Source organism: Synchiropus splendidus, chromosome 1 (genome assembly GCF_027744825.2).
Source record: "Synchiropus splendidus isolate RoL2022-P1 chromosome 1, RoL_Sspl_1.0, whole genome shotgun sequence".
Taxonomy (NCBI): Eukaryota; Metazoa; Chordata; class Actinopteri; order Syngnathiformes; family Callionymidae; genus Synchiropus; species Synchiropus splendidus.
In genome coordinates this window covers 69,837,331-69,852,103 of record NC_071334.1, presented here as the reverse complement: position 1 = coordinate 69,852,103, position 14,773 = coordinate 69,837,331, and the positions used below count along the sequence as shown (strand labels likewise).

General features: G+C 44.0%; 1 protein-coding gene across 2 annotated transcripts in view; it reads right to left on the bottom strand.

Annotated features, from left to right (window-relative positions):
- LOC128752463 (neural cell adhesion molecule 2-like) overlaps positions 1 to 14,773 on the bottom strand; it is a 215,979-nt gene that overhangs the window by 63,813 nt on the left and 137,393 nt on the right. For both annotated transcript variants that reach the window (XM_053853691.1, XM_053853690.1), the window contains exon 2: positions 109 to 183. In XM_053853691.1, coding sequence (XP_053709666.1) covers positions 109 to 183 — 75 coding nt within the window. The remainder of the gene's footprint in view (positions 1 to 108; positions 184 to 14,773) is intronic.

The window sequence follows — 14,773 nt, the reverse complement described above, 5'->3', positions numbered from 1 at the left end:
TTGCTACCAATAAAATGCTCTGCTGGCGCTCTTCTCCACTTCAGTGACGGTCGATACAACACCCACAAGCATGGCCAAATACATATACTGTACATAACAGATGTTTACCTGTGCAGATGAAGAACTTGGACTCCCCAACACTTAACTCCACTTTGTTCAAGGATATTGAAACTTGCAGGGTGGCTGCAAGGAAACAGACAGAAAACTGGTCAGACACATGGCAGAAGACCATTTTGCAACAAAAGAAATGTCATATGTTCTTTTTGTATGTGTTCAAAAAATACAGAAAGAGGTCAACTTGAATTCATGACACTCTTTCATGTTATTCAGATGCTTACTGCATAATCTGAGTTAAGTTTGTTTGTTCATTGTTAAATCAGAAAGACATTTTAGGTGTGTTTTTTCATTTCTCTCTTCTGAAATGGAATTGAAAACTCATCAGCAGTGTTTTGTTCTGTCTATCTGACCCGTGATCACCAAACACAGATTCCTTGCTGCGTCAAAAAGTCCAAGAGACAATTGGAGCGACATTAAACACTCCATCAAATGGACTGACTTAAGCCCCTCTTTTGTCAGCTGAATGCCCTTTTCGGAGAGTTGGATGACACACATCTGTGTTGTAGAGTTAGTTGGATATTTAATATTTGATGTGTCAGTTGCGTCTTCTTTTGCTCCCATGAAGCGCTCTCTAATCATAGCCCAACTACTGCTCTAGTATCTAGTATCAGTACTTGAAAGCAGGAAATGCCATGAAGGCAAATCCATTTGACTATCTGCTGAATACCTCTATGTTTTCCTCCTTTCCAAAAGGACATTTCTAAGACCAAAGTGTGGCGATTTAGGCCACTCCTCTTCTCCCTTTGACTGTTCTACCTTTCAGGGCAGTTTATTTCACTGAAACATAGCCAGGCTTTGTTAGAAAGTGCCACATTCTACAATATCACACACACCAGCCCTCAAAATCACACTCTTTGCAGCTGCAACACAGCAGCGATTGTCGCTTTCGGCGCACGTCTGTTCTGCGACAAGCTTATCGCTCATATCTCTAATGAATCCTTTCAGACCACGAGGCTACAAACATGCTTTCGCTCTCCACAACGCTGAACAAAACCACAGGGTGTGACTTTTAGAAGCTTGATGACAGCTGAGATGAGGATACCACTGAGTGGCTCGTGTTCTCCTGTGGTGAGCAGCACTTCACAGAAAACAATGGACTTCCAGCCATCTGGCGTGTACTCCATGTTCAAATATTAAAAATGCCTTCTTAACACTGCACTTACTTCAGGCTGAAACGACCAGCGAAGAGGCCTAAACTCTCGAGGAGTCAGATTGATCATCCGCTCTGAATTAAAGAGGTTCTAGATGAAGTCATAGGGATTCCTTACTGTAAGATGCTACTTTTTTGGCGCAGTCTGAACCCTGCTCATACAACGACGTGGCTAATATACGAGTTTTTACAGGTTAAAGAGTGTCATCCTGCCAAAGTATTGCGCCTCATCACATCAAACCGATGAAATCACAGGCGTTTATTTACCTTAACACACTCAAAATGCGTCGTCGTAACTTCTGACACGTGGGCGAAAGCAGCGCCTTTTGAGCGCTTTAAGGTAAACAAAAGATGTGAGGAGTTCATGATGCAAGTTTGTTTCATGAGGCAGGGTGAATTCCAATTCCTTCCTAATTCTCAACGTCAATCCTCAACCTTAGTCTTTAATGTTTAACCCTCAAAGGCATTCCAAGATTTGGTTGCTTAGAAATGGGTACGTCCCTAGCCTGTTGGTGGCAGCACTACACATTCCCATCTATCGACTCACAAGGAAGAAGAAGAAGAAGAAGGGGGAGGAGCAAGAAGCGTTTACGGGATCAGTGACAATGTCGTCAGCAGCTGTGTTTACATCTTTTGTCTGTCATATCTCCATTAACCCAAAAAAAAATACTTGCATTTGTACCTCAGTCTTTTTGTTTTCGACGCCATCCTTGATGCTACACAAAGAATTTGGGGTATTCGAGGAGTTCCTCAAGATAAATGAAGATCGTTCCTCAGTCTTGTCAGTCTCAATTCAAGTTCCGAAGAATTCCTTTAAGAAGTCCTTGCTTCTCGCGAGCACGTGCACTTTTGAAGATTGTGGTTGAGGTTGTAGATTAAGGAAGGAATTGGAACGCACCCAAAGTCTCCATGCTGGACCCTATTTTCAAAACTAGTTTAGATGTGATCCACGTGCATTTTCAAGCTTGTTTTAAGCCTTTCTACAGCGTGGACAGGGCCACTGGACCTGCAGCTCATTGACTTATGTGTTGGACAACATCTATTTTCCACCTTAAATGTAGTGGGTGTGGCGAATATTCCAGTGGGCGCCATCGTCTTATGGTAATTTATAATGTGAGGTTAGACTGATTCATCAGTCATACGTCCACTAGTGGATCATCTGAGATGATCCACCTCATTCATGACTCGGGTCCTTTGCATTGAAACACGCCTCCACTTGAACATATGTGGTTGCAAGAATCAGTTCAGACTGTGTCAATGTATTGAGTAATGGAAGAGGAATAAGAAGAGTAACGTCTCTGACACCAAAATCAGGAGAGGTTGAAGCAAGCAGGAAAATGCTGTCAGGCTCATTAATGTAGGAGGAAAACAAAAGGCTGCGTGGGAGAAAGTCAAATGATTTCTGCTGGCTCTGAAGATAGACCGCTCACCGAAATGTTCTTGAGCTGAAAAAAAAATAATCAGGATTTTGCTGAAAGAATGTCACAATTACGAAACTAGGATTTCTCAACCTATTCTGGCCCACTGATCCACATCCAAGTCTGAGGTTCCTGCTACATGTGAACAATGGTGGCTCACCGCAAGTGCCGCCATGCCTCCAGAAGAATCACCTCTTTTTTAAAGATTCATTCATGGTCATCAAACGTGTTATATTGAACCAAGCGGACAACAACACATCAAGGGGATGGACATGATTACGATGGCGTAAAGTAAGCCTTGAATTCAAAGCATTTTTTTAAGGTCCTTATGTGAAGAAATCACTTGTAATTCAACTGTATACACTAAATTTCAGTGCTCACTCTGCAGCCTCTCAAGAGTTTTGTGCAGCGCTGTGAGCACATGAGGACGCGTGTTTTATCCACCAGAGCAGCCCAGAAATGATGTTTTCCAATCTACCTAAGAGCATCGACTTTCCAACAAGCAGAGATCATCACCAGTGGAGGTGTTAGGTTTGGGGCGAACCTGGGTATCTGCCTTAATGGTGGGGGGGCAGGGGGGCGCCATGAGCCACGTAAATATAAATAAAATTGCTCCAGGGTACGGGCTCTGCCTTACACAGGTGCAATAGACAACTGTCACACTGTTTGACACTGGGACTGGGAAATCTTTCCCGACACTTGTGTCGCTCCTCCATAGCTGCCTGACACGACAACTGAGGTCAGAGCTCTTGGATCTTTATTGTTATTAGCGCAATTTGTTTAGCTGAGATAATGAACCAAAACATGAAGCGGAAGCAGCAGTGAACTTTGCATTCATTTTTTATCAAAGAAACTGTCCAATGTTTCCCCAGTGGTGCAGGGAGGAGGACCAGGATTCAGGCTGTTATTAACTAACTTGATATTGTAAGAAATTCATACGATTTATTCGGAACTTTAGGGATTATTGATTGGTTGTTAAAAACATGGTGAATGGCTGGTTATTTAGTTAGATATTTTGAACAGGATCATGGTAAAATGCTGCAACACTGTGAAGCACGGTGCAGTACTTTAACCACTATACCACCACAAAGCCATGTGACTTGATGCTCCACTGACCTTTACAGCCCTGACTGCCATTCCGCAGCTTTGAATTGACTCGGATCGGGATCCTTCATGTCGCACCAAATGACACTACACTTACGCTGTGTTTCATCTACTCAATTCGGTCGGAGGCGAGTAATTCAGCCAAGGGCCGCCACTGATCACAGCTATTCAGAGCACCAGACACTTGGCAGGGGAATCTTCATGGAGCACTGTCTGCATTAACCATAACCAATAACCAATCCATGGCACTCTGCATTTGAAGATCTTTGGCTTTGAACATCGACTTGAACGACAACTGCATCGCTTTTAAGATGAAAGTGCAACGTACTCTTCCCTGAAGCTTCATCACTAGTCAGCACCAACCAGGAAAAAAGAGTTATGCTCCTCCAAACACAGTACAAAACTACTGTGTAAACAGACGCTAGTATCTTATGCAGTTATGATTTTAAAAAAAGTTAAAAAGTAAAAAAACAAAAATCTTGTTATGGTATTCTTAACCGATCAAACACAATGATTCATGATAATAAAAATAATCTTGCAACTTGAACAAGTGTGAAGGCATTCCATCGCTCTTTCAAAGAAGATGTCAGCAAGCCGAGATCTTGAAAAGTGAAAACCGACTTCTTTTATTGCTTCAAAAAAGCTCGAGTCCAATCAATGATTATCCTGCTTTCAGAGAGCACAATGGCTCTGTCTGAGCTTTTGTGCCCAACTGATCGGTACGATTTCTTTCACAGAAAAGAGAAAGTCAGCTGACGCAGATTGTTAAAGTTTGGCTCCAGTTAAACATTTATTTTTCCGCTTTTCTGTTCTCAAGAGCCACTTTACCTTTGCGGCACAATGGGGGGCCCAGGTGGTGCTGTTTTTTTTTATTTTTATTTTCAGCTGCAGAAACAAGCTGTTGAGTGGCTCACTGAGGAAGATTGACAGCATTGATATTTAGCTGGAATAAAGTTGCAACAGCAGCTCAGCCTGACAGCGCACATAATGTCCCAGTGCGTGGTGAGGTATCAGTGGAGAATGGTTGTTGAATCTGCACCCAGCAGCACTGGAGTTCAATTTTTCAGCTGACTGGTACATCTGAGATGATGGCCTCAGGTGCAGAGACGATCAATTCTTCTGCACAACTGGCTGATAATATTTCTTAGGGCACAATTCAAAGCATCCCTGGTTAATGGTGTGAGTAATAGAGGCTTGAAATCCTCATTTTAGGCTTCAACTGTCAAATTAATGCAATAAAATCATGAATGAAAATATGGAGGAGTTGACCGTTAACTGTAAGCATGTGATTGGTTAAATGAAGGCCCATTCATGCTCCCTTTACGTACGAAATTGCACCCGTCACATGCATCACATGCTTCCACACGTTCTTGACGTTGCTGCTCCTCTATATATCCACCAGGGGGAGCAGCACAGAGCCAAACGTTTACAACAAAGAAACAACAAACTCCAAAACCAACATGGCGACTGTGGAAGAAGTATGGACAATGTACCTCATGCACAATAGAGGAGAGAGCGGCAGTGTTACAGGAGGCAGCGGTCGGTCAGGCCGTTAAATATATCACCACTGGAGGACGGAGAATTTCCGCCATTGGCTTCTTCGTTACTCGAACTACGTATCAGGTAGGAACAGCAACAATGCCCCCCACGGTTTCTGGTGGTTCTGCCCCGTTTGTTCAGAACGTGCAGAAATATGAAGGAAGTGAAGGCAGAGCACGGTAAGAAGGTTCCGTCCGGATCTGGATCCGTCCGTAACATTGAGCATAAATAGGCCTTCAAGCCAGTACTGTCTGATTCATTCCAAGTGACGAAGCTATCTTCGCTCTGTCAACAGGGGAAGTGATAGATCACAAACAGAAGAGTGTCCTTCAGAAACGTCCAGATAAATCCCACCATTACCTTCAACCTGCAGAATGAACTGCACAGTGACATTTACAGGAGAAGTACAGGAAACAGCCGTGGTGTTTGTGATCAAACGGTGCGGCGTTTGTCGCGCTGAGACCATTTGTTTATTCAACAGTGACTGGGCTGTTGCTGACTCACTCCGACCTCATAATTAGATCTTTTTTCACGAGGGAGTCACACGATGGTGCTGCCGCTTCTGATGCCATTTCAGCACGGTGCAACTTGAAATGCGGCTGTGAGACGAAGAACCTCTGAAATGCAAGGCTGCTCAAGTCTGGTCTCGGTTTGGGGATAGGTGCTCTCGTCTGCTACACTGGTTCCTGGCCGATAAAGCTTTAAAAGCTTTTTTATATAGCAAAGCTCTTACACCCCACAGACATGTTTTGTTTTTGCTGTGAGCCCACATTGTTCTTCAGTCACGGAAGTTGTTGCACTGATTCGACAGTATGCTGTGTTTTTATGGTGTGAAATCCACTCCTTCATGGAGGCAGAGGTTATCGTTTCGTTCATTTTCAAAACGCTTCCTTACCAACATGCTGAAGGCTTCACACAGGCTGACTTAACTTGGCGATCACTTCCACATCACAAATCATTCTAAGTGTGAACCAAACTTTTGCAACCCTTCAGAGTGGTCATGAACGTGAGGAAAAGTACCGACACAATTCAGTATTGCAGTCACACTTGTGAGCCCTGCTCCAAGATATGAGAAACAATAATTCACACGCTGAAGTCAAATTGCAGCTAAAGCTGTGAGCCTGGATATGACTGACTGTGGGAAACTCTACCTCTTCATTGCTGCGTGGACGAGTGAGTGGGAGGTCCAGTGAAATATTGAAGCCCACCAAGGAGATTAGCCTGGAGGTATCTTCACTGAAAAAGCTCTAATGATGGTGAGAAGCCAGCAAAGAGCGCCACTGACAGAAAGTTTAGATGGAGTCAGACCAAATTCACTGAAAATGGATTTTCTCTCTGCAGGTCTCTGCTTGTTTGATAAGTCCTATTGTTGACATTGTGATGTCCACCTCATCCGGCCTTTAAATCACCATTTCAGAGACCGATTTTTAATCAGAATTCATAGTGAATGAACAGCCAACAAACCCGCTTCCTGTTGGATGGAGTTCATTCCAGCTGTGACACAGGCCTCGGACTCAAACGCTGAAGGAAAATGATCTTTCAACTCTACATCTGAGGCATGCATTGTCCATGTATCTATGTGAACACATCCTCCCAGCGGCTCTCACGCCGCACCGGGAGACTCACAAAGAGGAGAATTCAGCTTTCTACTCCACTAAGCAAATCCAATCGTCCCGACGTCCACTATCAGAGCACATGTCCTTCGAGTGCGTCACACCCCCCCCTCCATCTCAGCTTTTCCCCCCCGTTATTCTTCTTATGATTCCTGTCTTTCTTAATCCCCTTATGCTTCCAGCGGCAGTGGCGACCATGACGGGACTCCTTTCCATTTTCTCTTCCAAGGCATTACCACATTCCATGTCCAACAGCATGGACTGTCCTTAACAAAGAGCTGTAGGTGAACGAGGATCGTGAGGAAAACGCGAACGTAATTGTGGCTAAACCCGCAATTACGTATGTCTCCAAATAGCACAGTGGAGCACAAATATTTTCCCCGACAACTTCCAAACACCTTCAAACGACCATTTCTTCTGGGTCGCTCCAGTCCACCAGCGGAGAAATGTAAACCTTACCTCGGATGTTAATTTGACTTACAATGAACTGAGCATGGATTCAAAATGAAGACCTCTTTCACACTGCCATGTCATTTACTCTACAAATATTCAACACATTATTATACTATAATGATGTAATAATAAAGCTTTACTTACAGCTAACAATGTTTGTATGAGTTTGACCACCTTCAGTGCATAAAAATTAAGAAAATGTTTGCAGAATATTGCATAAATGCAAGCCTATGGAAGTGAATTTTTAGCAGAGATTTACCAAACGGATCCGCACAGTTACCTACCCAGGCATTTTCTGTGCCGTTTCAAAACAGGGTTCCGTAAAATCGAAGCCGTTTCTGATGTCCACACGGGTCCACTGACACGATTCAAAATGTTCTTGTACATTTGTAGAGGCACTGCAATGCTCTATCAATAAATAAGAACATGCGCAAACGAAGCTTGTGAGCTAATCATTAGCATTGTATAGCATAAACAAACTGATAGTTAAGAGATCTTGTTGGTTACTGACGACACAGTTGAGCTTTGACTGGAGTCAAGATTGAACTCAAAGTCAGAGACATGAGAGAGTGGTTGCAACACGTCTACATCACAATGATCAGCTGCTGCTTATTATAGTGGCAGAGCAGTTGAGGATCCACTGTCAATATAAAGCTGAACTGTGGTTGCCGAATGTATACTCCTCTCACGTTCGCTGGTACGGCAGAAGCAAACACTGCACTGCTGTCATTTTTCCTGTCTGAAGTAGCCATATCCACTGTCCATGGAGAAGCGTAGCCGTATCAACTCATGCTCGCTGCCTTGGCGTCATCTACTGATGTTGGGAAGGCTGCCTTTTATGTCTTATTCTGATGAAAATGGCAGTTTTCAGTGTTGCATGTTGACGGACTGGCAGCGTGACGTGAAAAAAGACAGAGATAAGGGTTAGGGTAAGCTATGAGAAGGCGCTGCATCCATTCTATGTTCAACATGTCATTGATATTTAAAAGCCAACAAACCGCTGTGCAGCCTCCATTCACCTGGCGTCTCTCATCCTGGAGGACACTTCTGCATGTTGGACAACAGCAGAGTCCCAGCATTCTTCCCACATTCATCCCTTCACCACATTGCACATTCATGAAACATAAATCACACGCTGACATTATTATGAGTAATCCCCCAACAAAACAAAACAGCCTCTGATCAAATATTTAGAGATTAATAAAGGATTCTCTCCAAATCCAGCACAGTCTGGAGTCAAATATTGCTGCCATAAATAAGCAGCTGAAGGCTTCTTATACCGTCAATAATAGCGTTGGTCCTTTGGCCCGTGTTGTGCTGGGCGGCTTTGCACGCGCTTCACAAAACAAGTTGAATTCTCTTTGTGTTTGGAACTTTGTTGTCCGACCTGAGTGCAAATTGTTCTTGTCAACAACAACATAATAGAGTGTAGTCATGACGTGTCTCCATATTGGTGATGGATATTAACTGGAGCTATGACGCGCCCGCAGACCGTCATGTGTAAAAATACATATTTCAGCATTCATGCATGTGTCACAGATGCATTTATATAATAGTAGTATGGTATAGTCTAAAGTAAAACCCATCATAACCATCAACGCCAGCTCTTCTCAAAACAAACTGAGGCCTCTCCACCAACTGGTTTGTTTGTAGAGTGGTGCCTCGGAATTCAAACGTCTTGGAATTCAAATAAAAATTTCTAGATTTTTTTTCGCTTCTCGAACGGCCGTCTGGAACGGATGGTGGTCGAGAACCGGTCGTTACCAACTCACACTTTAAAATGACTATGTTGCATACCTCATCAAAACAAAACTTGAGTTTCCGTGACTTCTCTCTCTGCCCTTTTTCCCCAGACACACTCACAAAAAACTAGTGTGGCCAAGATGACTGAGAGAAAGCAATCGTTACGGACATCAGCCCTCATCGCCCGAACGTAAAAGTTCTATGGAATTTGAGTCTGCGTTTTTTGGACGCTAGGTAAGTCCAAACTATTTTGACTTTTACCTTTATTTCTTAGATGGACATGTTTGGGACCTTTTGCTTGGCACATTCTCAGCTTTTTTATTTTGCCATACTGTATTTACACAACATTACACAGGAAAAGCCACAAACCCGATACACAGTATATATCATCCACATGTGGAAGCCACAAAATGTCCTTTTTTTAGTAAATTCGAATGCCAATATGAGGTGTAATTTTGAGAAATATATACTAAACAAACTAACTAGTCGTAACTTTACGACTACAGGCTACTGGTATCACTGATGGACGCACACTTGAAACCAACCCCGACCTCTAGTGTGCCCCCTCACAACCATGTGCATTTCGGGAAACTCATGTAAACACATCGACAGCAGCGAATCTGCAGTCAACCTTCAATGCAGATTTAAATCAGTTCTGTTTTTTGGTCGCCATATTGAATTGTGAGCCAGAAGCAGTCGGAGAAAACAACTGTGCTACAAGCACAGCAGTGGAAGCCAGAGCCACTAATATGTTTCAATCACCACCTCGCTGTCCAAGGTCCTGCTAAGTTAAAGCCTTTTCATTTGACACACGCACACCTCCACACACACACACACGCACACACACACACATCTTTGCTCAGTACGTGCAGGTATTGTTTAACCACCGTTTGTCTTTTTCCTCCGTCTCAAGGATGATTTCCAGAAATTGCAGCCGCACACCAGGACTCGCTAAATCCCATTTCCTCAGATATTTTCTTCATATTTTGGGGGGAAATCGGAGCAAAACGGGGCCAGTAAACACCAGTGAGAAATAGCTCTATTATCTATAATCCACTTTTTTTTCAGAGGAGGCTGTGTCTTCACATAAAGTAGAGAGAAGTTCCGTTCCATTATTTAGACTGTGACTAATCTTGGTGCTCGTCTGCTGGGCTGCCCATGGGAGAGAATTAAACTGTGAGTGGTTCTCTATCTCTGAGTGATGGAGTTACTGCGGTCTGCCATGCACTCAAGCAAAATGTGGCTGGCCAATATCCAACGTGTTTTCAATGACTAGTCGGGGAAGGAAGGTGTTTGCTCTCACACTAACAAGTTCCCTAACCAATCGGAATGGCAAGGACATTTACTCTGAACATATACAGCATGAGCTACTTCATTAAAGCAAAGTGACTCGACACTGACAGCAACTGAGTCTGAGTCAAAGCACAGCCTGTCGTGATGTTTGGAAAGATTGAAAAGCTACGAAGATTGGATTCTCCAGGCACAGACTGCTGAAGTGACCTCCCATATTTCTTGCAAGAATCATCTGAGTAAAATCTCACAGAAGATGGAGAGAGGTTATATTGTTTCTTCTGGGTCAGTTGACAGCAACTGTGAATCTCATCTGATCTTCGCTTCAGTCAAATTTCCTGTGGAATTCTCCTCATATCAGCAGTCTGGTCTCACCAGGGACAGAGACAGAGCCACGTGCGATGGAGGTCTGCTGTGGCAACAGGAGAGTAGATTGGCTCAGGAGAAGATTCATTCAGTAATAACAGCCGAAGGCCTCGGAGGCAGCCATCAACGCCGACTCACTTAGGAAGAGTGGAATGGGAACAAAGAGTGAGGAAACAATCGGCTCAGTTGCTCATGGAAAACTGCTTATTACACCAAAAGCTGCTTAATTGGGACGTGTGAAGGAAAAAAAAAAAACAGTTCTCGGCACTTTAAGGAAGTAAATATAGGCTGGGCGTGACGACGAAGCCCAGCAACTTCAAACAAGAGGAGTTATTATTGTTAGCAGAGAGCATCTGCCTGCCAAATTGTGTTTCTGCAGATGTAGCAGAAGCACGCGGAGCAGGTTTATTGCTGCCAATTTGCATTTTCCTTTTGTGATTCTTCTATGAAGTCCAAGGCAGCGCTGCCAGTGAGGACGCAGATGAGCATTGTGAGAAGAGTACACGTTGCAAACGTTAGCATACCCAATTATGCGGGGAGACTTCGGGCAGAGTGAAGTAGCCAAGGCATTCACACTGATTTTAGCAGCAGATTCTCACTCCCACGGCATGATATGTTGACGTTGGGAAGTGGACCTTTGCGTTCTTTGTTGACGCCAAACACATAGGTGTTTCAATGGAGTGAAAACATTCTCTTCCTGAGTAGTGTTCCAAGCAGCGTGTGGGGAGTGCACAAGGACTGAACGACACGATCAGACTCGCTGGCTCAATCGGGCTACTGCCTTGGTCAGGCTATGCTCCGCTTTGGAACCGCAGTCAGTAAGACGCACGGCCATTTTTAATTGGCTTTAAATATCAATTCACATGTTAGAACGTGGATCAAAAGCAGCACCATCCCACAGCTTACCCAACCTAATAACCGCAACCTAATAAATCTGTGTGTCATCTGCATAGCAATGGAAAGACTAGTGGTGACGCCAGATGATTTGACCAGTAGGTAGCATGGAGATTGAAAATAAAATGGGACCTACAATGGAATCCTCTGGTGCACAGCAGGTAAATTTGGCTGTGGGTGAAGAGAAGTTCCCTAGATGAACTGTTAAATACTGTAACTGTATGTTATTCTTATAAATGTGTGTGGGGCATATAGATAATGTGAAGTCATTGAAAGAGATGAACACAGTATGACTTGCCAACGTGCCGACTCCGTCTACATGTGGTGCGGTCAAGGCCAAAGCTACAGGGGTTGGACAAAATAATGGAAACACCCTAAAGCTTCTTTAGCTTTAAGGTGTTAGCTAGAAGCTAGAAGCTTAGGAGCAGGGTTTATCATGGTGTAGATAGCAAGAGGAATGGAGTGGGAGTCATCTTGAAGGAGGAGTTTGTCAGGAATGCCCCACAGGTGTGGAGTGACTTTGAGGAGAAGGAGACCTTCTGGAGTGAATTAGGTAAACTGGAGGAGAGAGAGTGGTCAGTGGGGCAGACTTCAGTGGACACGTTGGTGCAGGAAACAGAGGTGAGGAGGAAGTGATGGGAAGGTTTGGTCTCCAGGATAGGAACGCTGAAGGTCTGATCGTTGTAGACTTTCCAAAAAGGATGGAAATGGCTGTGGTCAATACTTTCTTCCAGAACAGAGAGGAACATAGGGTGACCTATAGAAGTGGAGGTAGGAGCACACAGGTGGATTACATCTTAGTGTAGTCGCTTGAAGGACAAGAGTGATTGTAAAGCAGTAGTGGGTGAGCGTGTGGCCAGACAACATGGGATGGTGGTGTGCAGAATGACCACGGTGGAGAGGAAGAGGGTAAAGGCAGCGAAGAAGACAAAGTGGTGGAAGAGTCTTGTGTTGCCTTCAGGGAGGGATTGAAGCAGGCTTTGGGTGGCCAAGAAGGACTTCCAGATGACTACAGCTGACAGGAGACAAGAGTTCTTGGTGTGTCATCTGGAAGAAAAGTGGATAAGGAGACTTGGTGGTGGAACAGAGTAGTGCAGGAGTGCGTACAAAGGAAGAGGTTAGCTAAGAAAAAGTGGGATGTTGAGAGAACAGAGGAGAGTAGGCAGGGGTACAGGGAGGCCCAGCAACAGACAAAGGTAGTGGTGTCAATAGCCAAACAGAGGGCCTATGAGGACTTGGACGCGAGGTTGGACAGTAAGGAGGGTGAGAGGGATTTGTACAGGACTGTACAGGACCAGAGAGATAGAGATGGGAAGGACATGCACCAAATCTGGTTTGGATAACACACATGTTCTGCTCACACATGCAGGGAGACAGTTGTGTGATTTGACCACTGCTGAGGGCACTGTCAGACCTTCTCCCCTCAATATGAAATGCCTTCTGCTGTTTAAATGAGCGTATTCATTATTTAACTCAGAAGCAGAAGGATAATGGCCAAATGAAATTTTCCTAATTATATTGACACATTATATTCTGTTGCACAGAACAAGGTGAATCAGAAAGTAGTGATAATGTTATTTAGAGCTGTGGAAGCTGATGATTCAAAGAGATATGTTTCGGTTGGATTTTGTACAAGAGACTCCATAAATAATCGTGTAGTGCAAATGAGTCATGGTGTAATTTTAATGGACTGCTGTTATCCACTCATGTCAGCGTCTTCAAGTGCAAGAGGAAGCTGGGGCTCAGGAAGTCTTCGACGCTCCAAATGACATGCCCATTGGTGGTGCAATATGAATTACATGGTGTATAATTAAAAGTCAGATCCCCATTTGCTGTCTGAGCGCCGTAAACTCCAAACGGAAAGGAGACTTTGTCGCGGTGGTATCACTCTGAAATATGGTACTTGTGTCCTGAAAGTTGTATTTGCTGTTGCTTCGTTTTTCCGTCATCCTGTTTGTGTTGCGCCGCAGGGGAGCAGTGCGGTCTGAGCACTAAGAGGAACTGGTGTGTTGAAGGAAGTTGAAACTGTTGAATTTATAATGTAAGTGCTCTGACACTTTCATGCAGAAGCTCAACAATTTTATTTAATTCAACAGAAGTCATCCTGAAGTGGGAGAGATGCTGCAAATGTGTTGGCTAAGTAGTGTATCAACACTTCTGGGAGTATAAATATTTTAATTTTCTGGGAGTAAAAGACTGTTGCTGTTGTTGCTTTTGACTGCCAGCTGTAAAAGACCCCACTGTTGTCTGCAGCACTGTTGACCTATCCTCACTCCCACGGCGTCATATATTGACGTTGGGAAAGTGGACTTTTGCGTCCCATACTGACGCCAAAGTCAGCCATCCATGTTGCCAGTTGATGGATTGGGACTTACAAAACGTTTTGCTCCCCCCTATACGTTGCTGAAAGTCACGAAAGTCAACTTTCCCAATGTCACGATATTAGGGCATGTGATTGAGGATGGATTGTTAGCATGAGACACAAAAGCGAGGCTCCTAACTGGCTCTAACAGACATGACACTAGCTGCTTGTCCACTTTAGAATCAACTTTAAGGTTTCATTGATTACTTTCAAAGCCTGGCACCCGACTACCTTGCTGAACTGCTGAGGCCCTAATCCCAAATCCCTAATTTACATTGGGGGCGGGGGTTACCGTCCCGTGAATTGGGGATTAGTCTAGACTTCAATCTAGAGGTGATGGAACCTTTTCTGTCAGGGGTCCACCACTGTGGAACAGTCTGCCAGAGGAGATCCTAATCCCCACTGCCACCTTTAAATCTCTGCTAAAAACTCACTTTTACAGGCTTTCATTTCCGTAATTTTCCTACCGGCAGTTCTTTAGCTCTGACTCACTGAGGGCCTGGCCATACAAGCATTCTTCACTGTTTGGCCTGTAAAGCACTTTGTGAAGAGCATTCTCAAAAGTGCTATGTAAACAGAACTTTCAAATGTCATTATTCTTATAAAAAGGAAAAATAGAAATCCACTCTCCCATATGTCACGGCATGGGAGTGAAGCGCTGTTGTCCAAATGGACGGTTGGGAATGAGCCAACAATAGGAAAGAATTTAGTCCATCAAATGTCC